Here is a 20842-nt window from a genome sequence, read left to right on the forward strand (position 1 = left end):
AGCTAGGATGGGGGGACCAGCCCAGCCTCAAGAGCAACTGTGGTTTTCTTTCTCACTCATGTACATTTCATACCTGTGCAATACTAAAGACCTCACTCTGTTCCCCTGCCCCAGTGGGATAGTGAGCAGTCACCAGGCTTGCAGTCAAACTTCAGACTAACCTCAGGGATAGGTCCTCAAGGCTGAAGGAAGGGCCAAGTCGCTATAAGAGCACAGTGAGCACTGACTCCTGTTCTTCCAGCCCCCTGCATTCTCAGGGCTGCCCAATCTCTGCACCTAAAGTTACCTTCTCACTCCAAGCTTAAGGTAGCAAATACCTGCAGCAACAGGGAGGAAAGCAGTTGCTAGACCAGGAGAAAAAAACAGTCACAAGAACAATTCATTCTGAAGGAAGCATAATTTCAATCTTAGTTTTTAAATTTGGCAGCCTCGGTATCAGTCTCTGTTGCTTCAGGACATAACATGATCACCATCCAAGAAAGTAATCCTACAGAGTTTATAGGGACATCATATATATGCTGATTTGACCCCTCAAATTTTTTGAGATTCCCTCTTGAGTCCAACAGAGGCAGTTGGTTGAAGTAGCAAGACATTGACATGCTGAGTTTCCTTTTCCTTAGAGGCTCTTTCCTGAACTTGAACTTTGGCATAATTCTTATTCACATTTGGGCATTTCTCTTTGCACGACTCCTCAAAGACACTCTTGTGTCATTTCAAAAGCATTCTTCAGACCATAGACCGAAAACGATCCCTTTGAGGTGGCGGCGGTGGATGCCAAGAGAAAAAGGGTACCTACTGTGTATTCCGGGTCAGTGGTGTTGAAGACAGAAATGACAGGTTTCCCCAGCTTATGGTCCTGATGTGCTTGTCCCATCTCCTGTGACACACTTGCTTTCTTCCCTGCCCCTGGGGGTCATCTTCAAGCTACTGACTCCGGCACTCACAGATCTCACAGTGTGGTGCTACTTTTTTGTCTGTGGGCTATTTCTCCAGGGGAAAAGGCAGTCATTTCCTAAAATCCATATGAATGGGAAGAAAAGCACTGTTATTGGTTTTTGTTTTCCATATGCAAAATAAAACTAGTAAAAGAGGAAATATATATATATATATACATATATATAATTAACCATTTCACTGTCTACATACATAACTGAGGCTAAATTTATACATTTGTATGTATGAATAATTCATAAAACATCTATTTTTATAACTTCTTACTACTCATCTCAAACTTACAGAAAAGTTGCAAGAATAACAAAAACTCCCATAACTTAATCAGATTCACCATTAACACATTATCTAATTTGCTTTTTCAAATTTTCTCATATACTCATATACATTTACCTGTCATTGGTTTTTTTTCTAAGCCCATTCAGGAATAAATTATAGACATCATGCCCTTCTATTCCTAAAGACCCAATGTCTACCTAAAGACATTCTCTTACATGACACAATATAGTTATGAAGATGAAGAAATTTAACACTGACACATGCTGTGACCAAAATTCAAACATGGTCAATTTGTCCCTGTATTGTCCTTTCTAACACTGGTCTAGGACCCACTCTAGGATGATATGTTGCATTTATTCACTCTGTATCTTTGGTATCCTATAATGTGAAATGGCCTCTCTGCCTTCGTTGCCTCCCAAGACCTTAACAATTTTTAAAAATACAGGCCAGTTATTTTGTAAAATATCCTGTGATTGATTATAATATCCTTATTATTAGATTCAAGTTATACATTTGGGGCAGAAGTATCACAGAAGTGATCTGTCTTCTGTGCAGCCTATCAGGAGGCACGTGATGTAGCTTTGTCCCATTCTTCTTTTTTTTTTTTTTTTTTTTTGCTTTGTCCCATTCTTGATGACCATTTGGTTAAGATGGCATCTTTCAGGTGTCACAATTATTAAATTTCAACATTATAAATGCTCTTCTCATCAAAATTTTCAAGCTAGGTTTAACACCTGTTCATGATTCTTGCCATCATGGTTACAAAATGATAAAGAAAACACTTTTGAGTGTTTTCTTTTCCAGAAATTGCAATGTTCCCCCCCACTCATAACAGCCTTGTTTAACTAACCATCCCAAACCACCCACCATTCCCTCATGAACTGTGTCTTGTTTTCTCATCTGTGAAAAGGGACAGTGAGTGTTTCCCACAAGAGAATGACCAGCACTGTGGCCCTTACAGAGTGATACCTAAGTGTTCAAACCTTGGGCTGGGTCCATGGACCTTTAAATCACACAAGATCAACTCACCTGATCACATCAAAAGAATGCAGCTGGCACTACCGCCAACCACTCTTATGGGTGAGAACTGGGGAAATTTTACACACAGACCCAGCCCAGTATGAAGCTTTTCTGCAGACCACTCACACAGCTGTCTTTCTCTGAACAAACAGAATAAAGGGGAAGATGTTTATCTCTGGAAATCTCAAGACTCAAGAATCCTAGACTCAAGAATGGGCTTCCTGGAGAGCCACTGGTCATCCACAAAGGCTACATTGCCATTACCATAACCCAGGCAAAAATCACTGCTTCTTCGTCACTCTCTTAGTTAACCCTATTTAACCACTTACCCTACTAGACACTTAGCAGGCTCTAGAGGTCCACTCTAAGTTGCTTTCTGGGAAGCGACTGGCAAGTTTTCCTTGGAATCTTGAGAATGTACACTCTTACTCTCCAATGTGAACCACTTTCCACAGCAGGCCTGTTGTAAGATAGATAGAACTATAAACCTCATTTTTCAGGTAACCACAGACGTTTAGAGAGATTACTGGTAAGTAACTTGCCTGAACTTCTAGCTAGTTAGTATTAGTAAGAGTCAAAGCCTTGATTGGAAGCTGAACTGAGTCCAGAGTCTGCACTCTATTTTTTTTAATGTTGTATTATTATTATTTTGAGAGACAGAGAGACACAGAGCATAAGTGGGGAGGGGAAGAGAGAGAGACACACACAGAGAATCCAAAGCAGGCTCCAGGCTCTGAGCTATCAGCACAGAGCCTGACGCAGAGCTCGAACTCACGAGCCATGAGATCATGCCTCAGCCAAAGTCAGATGCTTAACCGACTGAGCCACCCAGGCACACCCAGAGTCTGAACCCTTAACTCCTATGTTATACTAGTCCAAAATAAACTCATAGATTGTTCTTGGTGGGGCCAGAAGCAGGGTGAGCTGAGCAAGGTGCCTAGGATGCCAAATTTAAGAAGGCTGTCACTACTCTCAGGTGCTGATCCTACACTTGCAAGGCACTGAGAGGAGTGGCTTGTTAAACTTTGTACCCTAGGCTCTTTGTTTACCTCACCCCCCTCCCAGCCCTGGTTCTTGGGGAGAGCTGGCCAGTGTGAACTCATCTCACTAACAACTCATTGTGCAACTCACAAGTATCTCTGGGCTACACGGAATGTAAAGATTTCAGTTTCTTCCTTTGAGCAATGGACAAGCTATTTAGCCTTGAGCCTATTCTGTCCCAGAGCACTGAAGAGAGAGCAGGGACTAAGATGGCTAAAGCCCTCCCATAGCTTGTAGCCCAAACATTCATTTCCAGTGGAATCAATATGGCAGACCAATACTTGGGCCTTCTAACAAATCTCCTCAACTAAGCACTGGCACATTTTTTGAGGATTTCAAAGTACACAGACAGATGAAACTCTGCTATCATGACAACCGTATCATTTTTTCATTTTATTCACTTTTTTGCATTTAGCATGGTTGTGGTTTGCTTTCCCCACTGATAGAATGAGCACTTTTGGGTATTAACTCGGTTGTGCTTCCCCTGAGTTTTATTTCTTTACAGAACTTAGAACTCTCAATAGAGGCATGGGCTCGAATTAGACTTTGCCACTTATTAATGTTCTTGGAAAAATCAATTTGTGTCCCTGAGCCTCAGGTGTTTCATCTGTGAAATGGGGATGTTAATACCTCATTTGCAGAGTTGTTCTGAAGACAAAATGGAAACAACATAAGTACTTAAAAGGCACATGGCAGTGCTCCACAGACACTAGTTCTCTCCCTTTCTTTATTGGTCTGCGCTTGGGCCAAGGTCATCCTTCCCAGGATTTTAACTAAAGTGGTACAGACATGGGCACCTGGCTGGCTCAGTCAGGAGACCATGTGACTCTTGATCTTGGGGTCATGAGTTTGAGCCCCTCATTGGGCATAGAGATTAGTTAAAAAAATAAAAATAGGGTGCCTGGTTGGGTGACTCAATCAGTTGAGCCTCCTACTTTGGCTCAGGTCATGATCTCATGCTTCGTGAGTTCAAGCCCCACATGGGCTCGCTACTGTCGGTAGCCCACTTCAGATCCTCTGTCCCCCTCTCTGTGTGCCTCTCCCCCATTCATGCTCTCTATGTCTCTCTTCCTGTCTCTCTTTGTCTCAAGAATAAATAAACATTAAAAAATAAAATACAAATACAAATATAAATTAAAAAATAAAGTGATATAGACAGCCAAACAATCTTAAGTCACAGGTATTACTCAGGTTGCATATCTTCTGACCGATCTCTGACTACTATAAATGCTATGGCTGGCCTCTTCTAGTACCCCGAACAGTGGGAGTGTTGAAAAGCAAAAGGGATTTTTTTGTTGGAAAACGTCCCGAAGTATTTCTTATCTCAAATATACATTATTGTTTTGGGTTTTTTTCTCATGAATGATCTGAATAGTTAGAGTTGGTTAATTAGGTTAAGCTTTGTAAGCATCCCAGGATTACATTTTTGGTTTATTAAACTATAAAATGTATAAACAAATGTTAATCTGTAATACATGAAATGTTCCTTGGGGGAGAACAGCAGGGAGCAGATAAAACTCATGCTATAACATATTATACATCATTCTTAACATGGGACAAATGTTACACACGATTTTTAACAATTAATTTTACTCCTTTTGGAAGCACTGTCACCAAAAGAGTGACCTTAGTATAGAATTTCATGCACAAGGCAAGATACATTGTCATGTATTTCATTTTCTTTTTACTTTCATTTTTTTTTAATTTTTAAAAAATATTTATTTATTTTTGAGAGAGAGAGACAGAGCATGAGCAGAGGAGGGGCAAAGAGAGTGGGAGAATCAGAATCTAAAGCAGGCTCCAGGCTCTGAGCTGTCAGCATAGAGCCCAACGTAAGGCTCGAACTCAGACTGCGAGATCATAACCTGAGCTGAAGTCAGACACTTAACCAACTGAGCCACCCAGGCACCCCATTTTACTTTCATATTTTTAATAAATTTGGAGGAGCTTGAGGTTATTTTCATTTGCTTTTCTTGAATGAGCTTGTCCACACAACCCATGGGTTTTCAGTCTTCGGAAGCTAACTCTTGGGGAATGGAATATAGAAATTATTTGATTAAAAATCCCAGTAATTTGGTCGCTACACAATGATTTCAAAGTTTAAAATTGAGTTTGAGGGACACTACGAAAACAGCTGAGACTCAGAAGAGTTAAGGGATCATTCCTTTGGCCTTTGGCACAACTTATTCCTTACAAATAATGATTCTGCATGACTGGGGAATGATTTAAAATGTAGTCTTGTAAAGTTGAAAGGGTCCTTCACCTCATTTTCTGATCATGATTTCTATGTCCAAATTGGGAAAAATGAGCCATCACTTCTACCAAGGTACCAATCATTTTAAGCGATAGCCCCATAACTCAAGTTAATTCTTAGGCTGCAAAGAAAGTCTGAATTTTCATTAGTTCTTAAAGATCTTAACTATAGGTTTCAGATAGATAGCATTTTAAGTCCAAACTTCCCTGTAACTGACCATCATTTTTATGTTTTAGCATCACAGTTGTATGTGTAATTTATTCTAAGTAGGTCTCCATGTTTCCTTTTCACTGGTGTAGATGGAGTATGGAAGGGGCAGGTCACTGTGTCTTTTAATCAACACTATACAGTGCTCTTGCTTGCACAGTGACGTGTTCTCAAATACTCTTGCACTCTTCAAACTAATGGGCTTAACAGCCTAGGGACAGAGAAAACACTGGATTGTGCATTTTAAAAGGTTCATAAAAGCGTATCGGCAGGAATTTCAGGTATTTGAGCCAAGCTTCTGCACTTATAACCGTAAGTGACAATAAACGGGTTTTTCCCCCCTCCAGAGAGTAAAAATCTTCTGTAAACCTGAACCAGATTGAGTCTTTGAGTTCATGATAGTTCTTGATATCTAACGGCAGCAACTGGCTTTTTCCAACAACTTTACAATGAAAGTTTCCCATATCGGGGCACCTGGATGGCTCAGTCAGATAAGCATCCAACCTCAGCTCAGGTCATGATCTTGCAGTCCGTGGGTCCGAGACCCACATCAGGCTCTGTGCTGACAGCTCGGAGCCTGGAGCCTGCTTCAGACTCTCTATCTCCCTCTATCTATGCCCTTCCCCTGCTCTCTCTCTCTTTCTCTCAAAAATAAATAAACATTAAAAAAGAATTTTTAAAGAAAGCTTCCCATATTAACTACTTTCTGTTTATCTGCACCCCTCTTGATCACTTCCAATGGGACTTTTTGCATTGGGTTACATGGCAACAACTTGTTATGGCATACCACAATTATGGGGGAGAACTGGTAAAAATTCCTAAGTCTCCATTCATCAGTGAGAATCATTAAAGAAGGAAAGCATAAAGAAAGCTCCGATGGTGTTGATAAATGGTGAGGACTTCGACCAGGGTTCCACAAGCACACAGTGAGAAGTCAGAGATCACCTTTTCCATGCTGCCAATATGGTGGGGATTTTGGGGAGAGACTGACCTGACCACCAGTCTGGTGGGGGTGCTATGCCTTCCTATGTAGGGTGCAATATATCACCTGCTCAATGACAGGTGTACCTGGCCTCAGGGAGAAAGCCTGTCCCTAAAGCACATGCCCACTACTGTTCAGAGATCATTGTGCCTTTTCTTTTTAACGTTTTAAGATAAGCATTACCTTATCACAATTTTATTATGTGCCAGGCACCATTCCATGTGTTTTTAAGTCTATTATCCCATTTTGTCATCTCAGTAATATACAATGTGAAACAGAACTATTATGTCCATTTTATAGATGAGGTATTGAGACACAGAGAACACAGTACCTTGCCCAAATTCAACGTGGTTAGTAAGTCAGGGATCCACACAGATTTTCTGTAAAGAGCCAGGTAGTGAATATCTTGGACTTCCAGCCATGCAGTCTCTGTAACAATCACCCAGCTCTACTCTTGTGGGGCAACAGCAGCCATAAATGATACACAAGGGGATGGGCATGTTCGTGTTCCAACAAAATTTTATTTCTGGGGCCTGCAATTTGCATGTGTTGTATAGTTTGCATGTGTCATGAAATATTCGTTCTTTCGAATTTTCCCAACCACTTAAAAATCTAAAATCCATTCTTAGCTCTTGGGCTTTATGTTTAAAAATATGTCACTGGCAGGGCACCTGGTGGTTCAGTCGGTTAAGCGTCCGACTTCGGCTCAGGTCATGATCTCCTGGTTCATGAGTTCTAGCCCTGCTGTGCCGGGGCTCTGTGCTGACAGCTCAGAGCCTGAAGCCTGCTACGGATTCTGTGTCTGCCTCTGCCTCTGCCCTCCCCCCGCTTGTGCTTTGTCTCTGTCTCTGTCTCTCTCTCTCTCTCAAAAAATAAATATTAAAAAAAATTTTTTTAAATAAAAACTAAAAATAAACAGCTGGCTGGGTTTAGCTCTTGAGCTGTGGTAAGTTGTAGAGCCAGGATTTGAACCCAGGCAATGTGGTTCCAGTGAGCTTTTAATTATTATATAGTCTATATCATGATAATAATAATAAATCATGGTCTTTATAGAAAACTCAGCAAAGAAAGAGCAAATAAAAACCAGGCATAAAAACCACAACCCAGAAATAATCATAATTACATTTGGTATTTTCTTCTATTCTTTTATCTACTGTATGCAGTATTCCATTTATTAATTCTAGCTTTTCACTTATCATTAGCATTTTTCACATTTCCTCAGAGGCCACACAACTATATTCATTTTAAATGTACTAGGGGAAACTGCTATTTGAAAGAATCTTATAGCTAATAATTTCCTAAAGTGAAGAATCCTTTTATTAAGTGAGCAGTTGGTCACGTTCCATTTATCTGCTGCATATTTGCATTTCTAGGAATTGGTTTTTTAAAAGCAAACCGATCTGTAGACAGGGATGTAGTAAAAAAAAGACTTTGATTTGACTTCTCACTGTCCCTTTATTAGCCAAATGACCCTGAGCAAATTGTTGACTTTACTTTATCACATCTCAGTTTTTGCTTGTCCTGAAGATAAACCAAAACAACCGTATACAAAGTACTGAGCACGGACCTAGCAGAGAATAGTGGTCAATTGGTAGCAGCCAGCCCTTATGTTCCTTGCCACCCCACACCATTCCTAGTCCCCAATACCACCCACAGGAAATAGATTATTTGACTCGTGACTGTTGGGAAAGTGTCTTTTTCTGCTCTGTGTACTGAGTTTTCCAAAGTAAAAATGGGCCAGCAATCCTAAACGGGAAGATTAATGAGGTGGGTGGACCTGAACTGGAGGCCACACCCCACCCACCTATCACTCCTGCTCCGCCCCACAGATTCTTAAGTTTTCAAATGTAAGTCGTGCCCAGGTTCCTACAACAGCAGGTGGCATTCTGACATCAGCAGAGGCTGATGTTCCTTCAGGTACGGAGGAAACTCTAGACCAGACACCTGAAAAGAATTCAGAGCCCAACCAATGCCATGAGCAGCGAAGACTTCGTGGAGCTGAAGAGTAGGACGGCCGCCAGAGCGGAGGGCTACAGCAACACTGGCTTCCAGGTGAGCGGAAGTTTTATCTTGTGTTTGAGACCAAGTAAATGGACACAGTGCTCATTTCTCGCAACCTTGGCAAATTCCCAGACAAAACCAGTGGGGTTCTTGGAACACAATAAGAGGTTTTCACGACACTCTTTAAACCTATGATTTTTTCCTTTTGGGCTGACAAACCTGAAAAGTCTCTTTTAGTACAACTTGTTTTGATCCCTAACTTGCCCTGTCACTTAGAAACAAGATTGTCTTCTCAGGCTTTTGTTTCAGGTTCACAAGCCCTGCCAATATTTTCCAAAGAGCTGGTAAGAAGGAAAGAATGGAGAGACTCCAGATCCTGGATGTAGGGAGCACTTCAGGCTTTCTTTCTCTTACACCACCTCCCAAAGCACCTGTCAGATGGGAGCCTGGGTGCCTGCCCCAGTGCAGCCGGGTTATGCAAACCAGTCTCATGTCATCAACCAAAACTCACTGAGTGATTAATGCTGCTTAACTTGGAACTGGGTGCTGCAGAGGCCTAGAAAGAGTCCTGTCACAGGGAAACACCAGCCTGTTCTGACTGGCTCTGGGATGAGAGTTTTTCAGGGATGTCCCTAGCTGTGCTTCCTTTCCTAAGCTGACTTGGGAGCCCACACAAACAGGTGTCAGCAATCTGTTGGGATTCAGAATCACCAAAAAGGCAAAACAAACTTTTAGGCACTAACAAAGGAGGGAACAAGGAAGGTAAAAGAGCTTTGGCACAAGTCCTAAATCTTTTACCCACATGTGACTGTAACTTCCTTGAGCTTCAGTTCAGTTGTCTACAGAGTGGTCACACTGAACTTCATCTCATAGATCATACGTGTAAGGGAGGAAAAGTCTTTTCCTCTACCCTCTTAGATTCAGCACCTGAGATCTGCAAATTAAACTGAGAAATGGCAGATTAACCAGAGAAAGCTATACAAATTTTATTAATATTCTTCATTTTATATTAATGCAGCCTCACAGAAAATAAATGAAAAATTCAAAGAAACATTAAGACTCAGGGTCTTATGTACCATTTTAACAAAGGACAAAAAATTGTGGAGCAGTGATTAGACCAAAAAAAGAGAGGTTAAGCTCTTAGGGCGAAGAAATTATGGGAAAGTGATGAGGAAAGACATGGGGGCAGCTAATGGGAGATAAGGTTTGGCAGTGAGGTTTATGCAATCTTAGCACCATATCTGTTTCCAGTGACAAGTGTTGTTCTCCTCTGCCTGTTATGGGACACCTACACAAGGGAAAGTTTGTCCCTGCTCTAGACAGAGAGAGGAAAAATGAAGAGCTCTTTCTGTGTTTGTTTTTTCTCAGTTGCCTTCAGCTCAAGATAATTCTCATGCCAAAGTGGTAGATTTGGGGGCAGCATGTCCTGATTCCCCTCATAAGGATTAAATGAGAAAAAAAGCATAAAGCAGAGGGCCTTTTACGGCTCAAAAGAATAGAAGGGCTAGAATGGAATAGAGTCAAAGTGAGTATGACAGCAAGACAAAGATGTCTGCAAGGGAGGCGGGTCCATGTCACCAGCAACTGGTAGCCCAGTCAGTGAGGAGGACACACATCCACCAAAGATAGTCCTCTTTTCTATCCCTCATTCTCTTCCATGAAAAGAAAAGGAAAAGAAAGGAAAGGAAAGGGAAGGGAAGGGAAGGGAAGGGAAGGGAAGGGAAGGGAAGGGAAGGGAAGGGAAGGGAAGGGAAGAGAAGAGAAGAGAAGAGAAGAGAAGAGAAGAGAAGAGAAGAGAAGAGAAGAGAAGAGAAGAGAAGAGAAGAGGAAAGAAAAAAGTACCTCTAGGTCTCAGGGTGCAGAACACAGCATCTCAAACCCAGCAGAATACCACATACCACCACCAACGAGCAGAAACAAGGTTATTTCTTCCAGTGCCTGCTGCTTGACAAGAATTTCCAGAGACACATATTTACTCAGCAAAACCATTAACTGCCCCCTAGATAAGACCACTGCTGGAAAGGGATACCAATTCAAGAAGGAATAATACACTATTCTTGCCCTCCAGGAACAAGGCAGGCAGAAACCAATAAGCAATTATGTGTGATGTAAAACAAAAACAAAAAACAATGCTGGAAGTTGGCACCAAGTACATTATAAATAAATAAGCAGGTGGAGCTGGGTTGACTGGGGAGTCTCTGAGGTGGGCAAGGATTTCCTGGTTGAACAGGGAGGGGTGTCAGCAGAGCACTGCAAGCAAAGAGAACTGTCTGCACAGGCCCAGGGGCCTGAAAGAATATGTATGCTGGGGATAGAGGAGATGAGGAGCAGGGGCTCCAGGGAAGGTACAGGAGACAGGCTGGCCCCAGATCACGGGGCCTCCAAATGGCTAAGGCATCAGGAAAGAATAGATCAGAATTCACACTATCAAGGGGTGCCTGGGTGGTTCAGTCGGTTAAGCATCGGGCTCATGATCTCAGCTCAGGTCTTGATCTCAGGGTCATGAGTTGAAGCCCAAGACGGGCATGGGGCCCAACACGGAACCTACTTAAAAAAAATAATAAAAGAATTTACACTATCAAATTATTGATACCCCCATTGAAGGTGGACAAAATGGAAAGAGATTTATGTGTGGTTGTGACGCCATTTGGGAAGTTGGTATGATAATCAGATTGTAGCTTAGAGGTGGTAACAACCAGCACTGGACAGAAGTACCAATACTCATAGGAGGCCCCCTTGGCCATGCAATTAGCATTGAGTCAGGGTGAGTTAAGAGCTGCTCTGGCGATGAATATTTCCATTTTCTCCTCTCTAAAGTAGGATAATAATACCATATCCTGGTGTTGAGAGAATTAAGTGAGTTAATACATTTTTTTTAAGTATGTAATATATGTTTTAAAAAACTACTGTTCGTTCAGGCTGCTATGACAAAATACCACAGATTGAGTGGCTTATAAACAGAAATTTGTTTCTCATTATTCTGGAGCCTGGAAATCCAAGATTGTGACACCAGCAGAACAGTGTCTGGCAAGGGCACACTTCCTCATGGACAGCCATCTTCTTGCTGGGTCCTCACATGGCAGAAGGTGCAAGGGAGATCTCTGGAGTCTCTTTTATAAGGGCACTGATCCCATTCATGAGGGCTCTGCCCTCATGACCTAATCACCTCAAAGGCCCCACCACCTAATACTGTCACATTGTGCATTAGATTTTCCAAACAGGAATTTGGCAGGGGGTGGGAGGGTAGGTAAGGGGACACATTCAGACCATAGCAAGTGCCTAGCATGCAGTGTGAACATAAATAATAGTATGTCTCAGTGCTGGGGCAGATTAAAGAGAGTCAACATTTCTAGCCTGAGATCTCAACTTAGAAGTGATTTTCTTTATGTAGACTGGAAAGACAGAAATAGGGCTGGAGCAAGGAAGACCATGAGTTCATTTTGAGGTTGTTGGTTGAAATTAGGGTGATTTCATACCCCTAGAAGAAAATGGAGAGGAGGCAGGAAGCTCTAGGGATAAAGGCACCTGGAGTCTAGAAGGGAACATCATGCATTTGGGGGCTGATCACACAACAATGAGCCAGTGGCATGGATGACACCAGGAGGAAGGAAACCCAGGAAGCCCCGGTACTTCAGGAGCTGGAAAGTTAGAGCAGTCAGAGGTTGGAGCAGAGAGGCCACAAGGAGGGAAAGGGGAGCAGCACCAGGAGAGGGAAGGGTCTGGGGAAGCCAAGGGAAAAGAGAACTACAAGGTTAGCAGCAAAGACAGTTCATGTGATTTTTCAACCAGGAGGTCACTGGTGACCAGGGGTGGGATGGGGGGCAGTTTGTGTGATGAGTGGGAGCTGGGAAACTGGGGAAAATGAAGTCAGAGAGGAAGTTCCCCTGGTGGAGAGAAGAGCAGGGAAGAGAGGCTCAGAAGAGGCAAGATTGGGGCTGCAGGCAGGGGGCTTTTTTATTTTTTAAAAATTCATTGTGAAATATAACATGCAGAAAAACACACAAAGCCAACTAGACAGCTTATTATAAAGTGCCATCCAGATCAAGAAATAGGACATTGCCATCCCTCAGCTCTGACACACCAATCCTGCACGTCTGTCACAACTGCCCCTGCCCACAGGGGTGACAATGACCCCAACCTTATGGTAATTACTACCCTGCTTTGCTTTATACCTTAACGTATAGTTACGAATCCCCAAGCACTGTTTTTGCCTATTTTTGAACTTTATATAAATAGAAAGTTACAGGAAAATTCTTTGCTTATTTTAAAACATTTATATAGAACTAGGCAAGACAAATCATTTTGTACCTGACTTCTTTTGCTCAGTTTTGTATTGTTGAGACTCAGCCATACTGTTGCATGTAAGTGGAGTTCATCCAGTTTCACTGATATACGATGTTCTCCATAAACATTACACAATTTATCTGTTTTCTTGTTGGTGGACATTTGTGCCATTATCCTTGGAGCTTTTAGGAGCTTCTAGAAACAAATGCAACTATGAATACTCTTAGACATGTCTCCTGGCGCATATGTAACAAATTTATTTGGGGTTACATTTAGGAGTGGAATTGCTAGGTCATGGAGAATGCATATATATTTTCAACTTCAGTAATAATGCCAAACTGGTTTCTTAAGTGGTTTTGCTAATTTATATTTCCATCCACAGAGTGTGAGTGCCTATTACTCCATAGCCTCACCAATAGTTACCTGGCTTCTTAATTTCAGTGATTCTGGTAGATGTGTAGTGAATAGTGTAACATTGAGATTTCATTTTAATTTTCCTATGTTATTGGCCACTAGATGCCAACTTTGTGAAATGCTTGTTCATGTCTCTTGCCCGTTTTCTCTACTGGATTCTGTCTTTTTCCTACTGATTTGAAAGAGTTCTTTAAATGTTCTGAATATAAGCCCTTTTCCAATTATATGGTTTACAAATGCCTTCAACCACTGAAACTGTCTTTCACTCTTTAATATTTAGATGCACAAAAGCTAATTATTTGGGGTCCATTTATCAGGTGTGTCTGTTTTATATATCCTGTTTAAGACATCTTTTTCTACTCTGCAAGATCGTAAGGATACCCTCCCATATTTTCCAAAAGCTTGTTATTTTCCTTCTACATTGAGGACTCTACTCTCCCTGAAGTTAGTTTTTATGTATAGTGTGAGGCAGGCATCAAGTTTTTGTTTTTGGGGGTGCCTAGCTGGCTCACTCAGTAGTGCATGTGACTCTTGATCTTGGAGTTATGAGTTCAAGCCCCACACTGGGTATAGAGATTACTTAAAAAAATAAAATCTTTAAAAGCAAAAAAAAAGTTTGTTTTCTCTACATGGGTATCCAATTATTTCAGTGTTGCTTTAAAAAATATATATTTTCCCCACTTGACAAATACCACATTTATCGAGTGTCCATATTTAGGGTAAGTCTTTTTAGAATAGGACAACCAAAAGATTTTTGCAAAGTCAAAGGAAGGAGAAGGATCCAGAGAAGAGGAAAAGAGGAAAGCAAGAGAGTCCAAATAAAGCTCAGAATTTCTAAGGGTGAAAATTCAGGCAATTTTTGAAAGAATACTTTTACTAAATGATGTTTCTTAGAATCCCAAATGAAGTTTCCTTCTGCCTATGAGTAAGTATCGATTGTACCACATGTGGCCCTCAGAGCCACAGAACCCATGCTCACTCTTAAGCCAGCTGGGTGTGGACCCACTTACGAAAGTTCAAGACAGGACTAGATGGGAAATACGTCTCCACTCTGCACACACACACAGAGAAAAGCTGACCTATTCCAGGAAATGCCTGGTGAGTCAGTGGGGTTTAAAGAGTTTGTTAAATGGAGGTCAAAATTTGGGAGGTCATTTAAGTCCGAGAATGTTTGGCCTAATAATTTGAATAGAGAAATTCGAGGTTGGTGGCAATTATGCAAAGTAAAGAGGAAGAGCATTGTTTCTCTCTAATCCCCTGAGGGAGGTCAACATGAATCACACCAGGTGGATGAGGGGTTTCCACTAATTCAGGACAAGTTTGGCTACAACTATCTAGATGTGTTTCTTCCACAGGTGAGTTAAAACACAGAAAACACATGACAATAATTGTCTTTGTGAAGAAGGTTAAAAAAAATTCTCTCCTCTATCCTCAAATCAGGTCATACCTAGACTTATTTCTAACAGCCTAGATGACTAAGAACTCAAGGCACTTCCATGACATCTTAGAGGGGAAAGATTTAGGGATTTGGTTTCTTCCACAGTCCCTGAATTTATTATTTTTCACGGTGTCTTAACTTAAAATGAAGGTGGTGGCACCAACTGACCCATCTCATCTAGACATTGTTGATGTTGATGAGAAGCTGGCCCTGGACGCGAGCTGAACTGTCATGTGTCAAACTGAAAAAAAAATCAGAAGTGGGAGTATTTGGACTTTTATAGAGAACAGATTATTGTGAGCAGGAGCCCCAAGTTTCTATCATGCTACAGAAGTTTAGAACTGTGTCTTCAGATTGTAGATTTAGGCAGATGTAGTATATGATTTTCACTCAAAGCCGGGATCTAGATTTGGAGGCATCTAATTCTACTCCACACGTGGGCAAAGGTATTTGACCCAGAGGCCACTTACAGCCTTGGTGTGCCCAATTGTTCCTTCTTTTTCCTGGAAAGGAAAAAAAGTTAAAAAAGAAAGAAAAGAAAAAGATGACATGCATGCCTTGTGTCTTCTGGAAGTAAATAAAGACAAGTTTCTTAGGAAAACACTATGAGTCACACGGTTAGAGAGCCTCCTGTGGGTGTTCAGGAACAAAGTAGATGATTACCAGGAATGGTTCGGTTGAGAAACAGGGAAATGTAACTGAAGACTTCTCAATGTTCCTTTCAATCCCCTAGTTCTGTGATTTCAAGGCTTTGCTTGCTTTTCCTCCAAGAGCCAAAACCCATTGACATAAAGCATGACAGTTATTGACTCAACGAAAATTTATTGACAGTGTGCCAGGCATTATGCAAAAAGCAGGAAATAGCTACCATTTGGTTAAAATTAGTTCACAATGGCAAATCAGCACAACACAGTTTATAAAAAGTGTTACTCATGACACAAGATGGTGGTCTCATCTAGACAGGGAGTTGGGGAATATTTCCCAAATGTTCCCAGTGAACACTTCCAGGCTTTATCATTCAACAAATATATAGTGAGCACCAAATCAATGGGCGCTAGGCATAAGGAAAATAACCAGTAAGACACAAATAATTCCACAAGCTACCATATCAAAAATTACTTTTTTCCATATGGCACTATGTGGAGAAGTCAAGGCCCCAGATGAGAAGGTATGCAACACATGTACAGGGAAACAGAAAAGTAGTAAAGAGAGACAGACAGGAATAGAGGCCAGTTCTGATTCACCTCAAGACTCTTCACTGATTTCAAAATCTTGGTCCCAAGAATCCGAAACCAATGATAAGTTTAGGTTTAAAACTGAATTTCTATTCTCTGCAGATTCGGGAACATTCTACAGTAAACTAGCCAGACAGCTGATAAGGGGTTGTAAGCAAAGTAATGGTATAAACTCCTCCATGAAACATGGTCAGAAAATAGCCCATTAATGTGAGGTGAGGCTTTTTGCACCATAAGAAAGTGTCAGTCATAGTTAAACAGAAGCCAGGATAGGCATACCTGCTTCCCTGTGGACTCTCCAGCTGCCTTACTCCCTCCACCTGCTCAACTGTGGGAACATAACATAGTTCCAAACAGCACAATCTATAAAGTTGTGCAGCTGTCCCCCAGTGGGTCCTACTTGCCTCTCAGTGTCCCTCCCTTTGAATTACATCACTTCTTACAACATTTCTAGCTTTTAAAGTTTCTATTTTTCTATTTTCAAATTACTGTGTCCTAGTTTCTCATACACCTGAATCTGTTGCTTCAGAAAACATTTTGCAAGGAGGAAGCTGATTAGAGGGCACTGGCCTAACTTGTGCAGTAGGAGGATTTGAAATGTAAATTACTTAATTAAGGGCCAGACCCGTGCAGATAGAGCAGGTGGGAGCAAAGGTCTTGTTACATGGTATGCTGGATCCAGCAAGGAAGGGAAAAAAGAGACAAAGACACACACAAAGCCAACAGAGACATTTCCAGGAGCCAGCAAACATTAGGCTTCCTGTTGACCCAGATGGCTACTTCCTTGTTTCCCTGTAGAACATGAGGTCTTGAGGTCAGAGAAGAGGGAAGAAAGAAGTAAGAGTGGAAGCATTTTGAAAGCACACGTGGAAGAAGACGTGGTCTATCATGGTCCAAGAACTGACTGTACTGCATGTGACTTTGAGCTTGGCTGAAGATAACAAGGGGCCCCTTCTTAAGGAGGAAGTGGAGAGGAAAGAGAGAGGTGAGCTTCTGAGAAAAGTCAGACTGGGAAGGGGTGGGGGTTAGCAGGGCACAGGTTAAAAGTCACATAGTGAATCATTATGAGGAGAGTAAAACATAAATTCTTTGGGTGAAGAGTTGACGCTTCAGAACCAGACTGCCATTAGGCAGTTACCTAACTTCTGCATCTACTTCCCCATTCAAAAATAGGTCCATAACACCCTGCATCAAAGGACTAAGGGGAGATTAGTGGAAAGCACTAGCACCTAGCAAATGCTCAAGTATCAGCAACCATTAACCAAACCATTTAGTTGGGGATGCTATTTTGGTGCAGGGGCCAAACCAAAATTTGAAACCCATCTATGAAGGCCGCCTCTTTGTATAGTAGATACTGGGATCTACTGATGGATAACTATGGAAGACACCAACAGGCAACTCTGAATTGTTTTAATGGCCGTCAAATGTAAACGTCAAGCCCCTTGGGTTTCTGCCAGACGGAGAGACCTTGGCTCCCTCCCAGCATCTGTGTCTCTTCCAAAGGACTTTTATAAAGTTATTTTTCAAATACTTTGGTTCATTATGATCCATATCTTACTTACCCAAATGCATCTCTTAAAAAAAATTTATGGGCTCTATCCATGTATTTATAATTAATTTATATTTATTTAGTCAGTGCTCTTTGGGAAAAGGTGCTTGATGACCAAGGTGATTTTAGGAGTCACTAAGAAGCAATGTTTTTCCAAACGTAAGCAAATTCAAATTTCCATGGTGCATGTATCCTCTTTCATGCCTCACTATTAACTATTGTGGCATGAAACAGTCTGGTAAGTCTGATAATGGTCTGATGAGACCAATACTTAGGAAGTGACCATGACTTCCCAAAATAACACAAGAATAAGGCAGGCCTGAGCAAATAAGACTTCATCCTGCAGGTGATTTAGGCTTTGGCATGAAATGCATTTTCATTTAAAAAAAAATCTATAATAACATTTGATCCCTTTAGGAAGACTGGCGATTTACCTATGAAAAACAAATCAGAGAAGGAAATGAGAATAAGAAGAATTTTAGTTTCAATTGACAGAGTCAAAGAGATTATATCTTTGTTTCTTTATTTTTTTTCTCAACTATAGGAAGATGTTTTGCTGTTAAGAGTGTTTCTGTTTCCCTCATGCATCTTTGGAATTTCAGACACAGACAAGTTCATTCTAATCAATCTGTAAAAGCATTATAAGGTGCAGGACTTGAACTTTTTAAGTCTTTATCATGATTGTAAGAAAATAATTAATTGTGTTATTATTATGGTTGGCATCTTCTAAATTCCCTGAGAACAGAGACCAGCAACCAGCATAGGAACCATTGCCTAGTCCATAGTAGGTACACAAAAAATATTTGTTAGAGGAGTGAATGAGAATGCCTAAGACAGAGCCCCAAGGAACTATATGTAACATTAAGGGTTGAGTTGAAAGGCTGATATGGTACAGGAAATAGAGAAGAAGTCTGGGTGACAAGAGGAAACTAGCAATGTGTGATATCACAAGTTGGACAAGATATTTTAAGGAGGAAACAATCCCTTGTGGATGATGAAAACTGGATTTAAGCACATGAAAGCCATCAAAGACTTGGGCAAGGGTGATTTCCATGGAGTAGTAGGAATGAAATGCATATTGGAATGAGTGGGAGACAAAATGTGGCAAGAAAATGGAACTAGTGCCTTTATCTGGGCTGCTATAACAAAATACCACAAGCTGGGAAGCTTATAAACAACAAACATTTATTTCTCACAGTTCTGAAGGCTAGAAGTCCAAGATCAAGGCACCAGCATGGGCTCATTCTAGTGAGGCCCCTCTTCCCAGTTCATAACCAATGCCTTCTCACAGTGTCCTCATATGGTAGAAGGGGTCAGGGATCTCTGTGAGACCTCATTGCTAAGGGCACTACTCCCATTCATGAAGGCTTCACCCTCATGACTTAAACACCATCTCCTAGCCCCGACAGGCATCATCTCCTAATACCATCATCTTTGGAGGTTAGAATTTCAACATGGTGAATTTTAGGGGCACACAAACATTGACCATAGCAGCCAGCAAGTGCAGATGGAAGACTGGTTTTTAGTAGAAGGAGAAAGGATGCTTATCTATGAATTGATAGAGATGCAAATACCAGAGAAGCAAGGGTTAAGTATGGCAGTGTGTGAGGAAGTGCAGAGCACTGTGCCTGGCCCAGTAAGGAAGGAGTCCAGGCATTGTTATATTATTGCTCTAAGAACAGCTTGTCCGGGCTGAAATCACACATTTACCAAACACAAATTATCAACACAAATATCAAAGCTACAATAAGAGTGAAAGGCAACCAGGCAGGAGGTCAGTGGTGTCTTGGAATGTACAGTTCTATCTTTATATGACTTTTAGGTAGCTTCAGCTCTGGAAATACTGCATGTAAAAAAAGAAATTAAAAATATACATAATGCATTTGTAGAAATTTAACTCCACTGTTGTGGTGATGACCTGGTTAGGATGGTGATGAGCACAGCACTCCATTACCAAGGCATGTTTCCCTCTTTATTAATTAGTAAGTAATCTGTTGGTGGGGGGTAGGGGGGCGGGATGACATTTAAGGCTATGTGAATATCCAGGTTCCCAACACATTTCACCCAATGGTTTTCGCATCCATGGATGACCCTTTCCTGAATCAATTAGTACTAGGGAATTGCAAAATGGGAGTTTTCATTTCTTCAATATTCCTTCCCTGACATTCTTCTGAAAAGAATAGACTTATCTTTGATCATATTTGTCTATCTGGATTAACATTCCCTTTCTTTTATTACATATTTTATAATCAATTACCAACATTTTTTGCTTCTTGCAACATTATATAATGAAGATTTTTAAACATATAGGAAAGCTGAAGTGATTTCATAGCGAACACCTATATATCCGCCAACTACAGTCCATAATTAATATTTTACCATACTTGCTTTCTCATGTATTTTTTCATCTACCCTCTATCCCCCCATTAGTCCATCTTATTTTTTGATACATGTAAGTTGCAGACATTATTCATATTTTCCACTGTTTAGTGCTCAACTTGTCCTAAACTTGGCCAGTGATCGCAGAATGCTTTTTGATAAGGATTCAATTTATTTATTACATACAACCATTCTAGACAATATATGAAGTAAACATTTGTAGTATATAAAATTGTGGCCATGTTTTAGCATATTAATGCTTTTAACAGATGGCCAGAATTAGAAGTGGGGCCAAGCGTTGGCCTTCATGGTACCTGTATCTTACAGCCTTAAGTGGCTCCACCGAGTGGACATTTCATGCAGCAACTGCTAGTGTCTGGCCTACATGAACGTGTCTGGTCTGACACCAGAATTACATTGGAAGCTAATCTGCATTTCATCTTCTAAACATAACCCAAGACTCTAATGAATTCTGATAGAAAAACGACTGCTTTTAGAAAAGCATATGACATCAGCCCCGGTTAAGCAGGATACTTAAACATCATTCATTTGCTGCTTATTTCAAAGCAAAGCTTATTTCAAGCCTTTATTCCTGGGTATTATTTGATTTCCCCCACTGGTAGATTTTCTGGACGATAATAGGGACAGACCCAGAAGTAAAACCAAGATATCCAAGTGCAAGTAAGAATAAAGGTCCATATTCTCCCAGATGTACTTATGGTTGCTTCATAACTAAGAGATCCACAAGGTGGAAGATGAGTGGGGATGCCTTCTCCGTGGTCCTGACAGAGAAGAATATGCTCCATCA

At 41.0% G+C, this 20842-nt stretch overlaps 1 protein-coding gene across 1 annotated transcript in view; it reads left to right on the forward strand.

The window, feature by feature from the left end:
* Positions 1 to 8562: 8562 nt before the first annotated feature.
* Positions 8563 to 20842, forward strand: part of SLC28A3 (solute carrier family 28 member 3) — a 58211-nt gene continuing 45931 nt past the window's right edge. Inside the window, exon 1 of the mRNA XM_015076287.3 lies at positions 8563 to 8786. Coding sequence (XP_014931773.1) covers positions 8709 to 8786 — 78 coding nt within the window. The 5' untranslated portion in view covers positions 8563 to 8708. The remainder of the gene's footprint in view (positions 8787 to 20842) is intronic.

The sequence above is a fragment of the Acinonyx jubatus genome, chromosome D4 (genome assembly GCF_027475565.1).
Source record: "Acinonyx jubatus isolate Ajub_Pintada_27869175 chromosome D4, VMU_Ajub_asm_v1.0, whole genome shotgun sequence".
In the NCBI taxonomy this organism is placed as follows: domain Eukaryota; kingdom Metazoa; phylum Chordata; class Mammalia; order Carnivora; family Felidae; genus Acinonyx; species Acinonyx jubatus.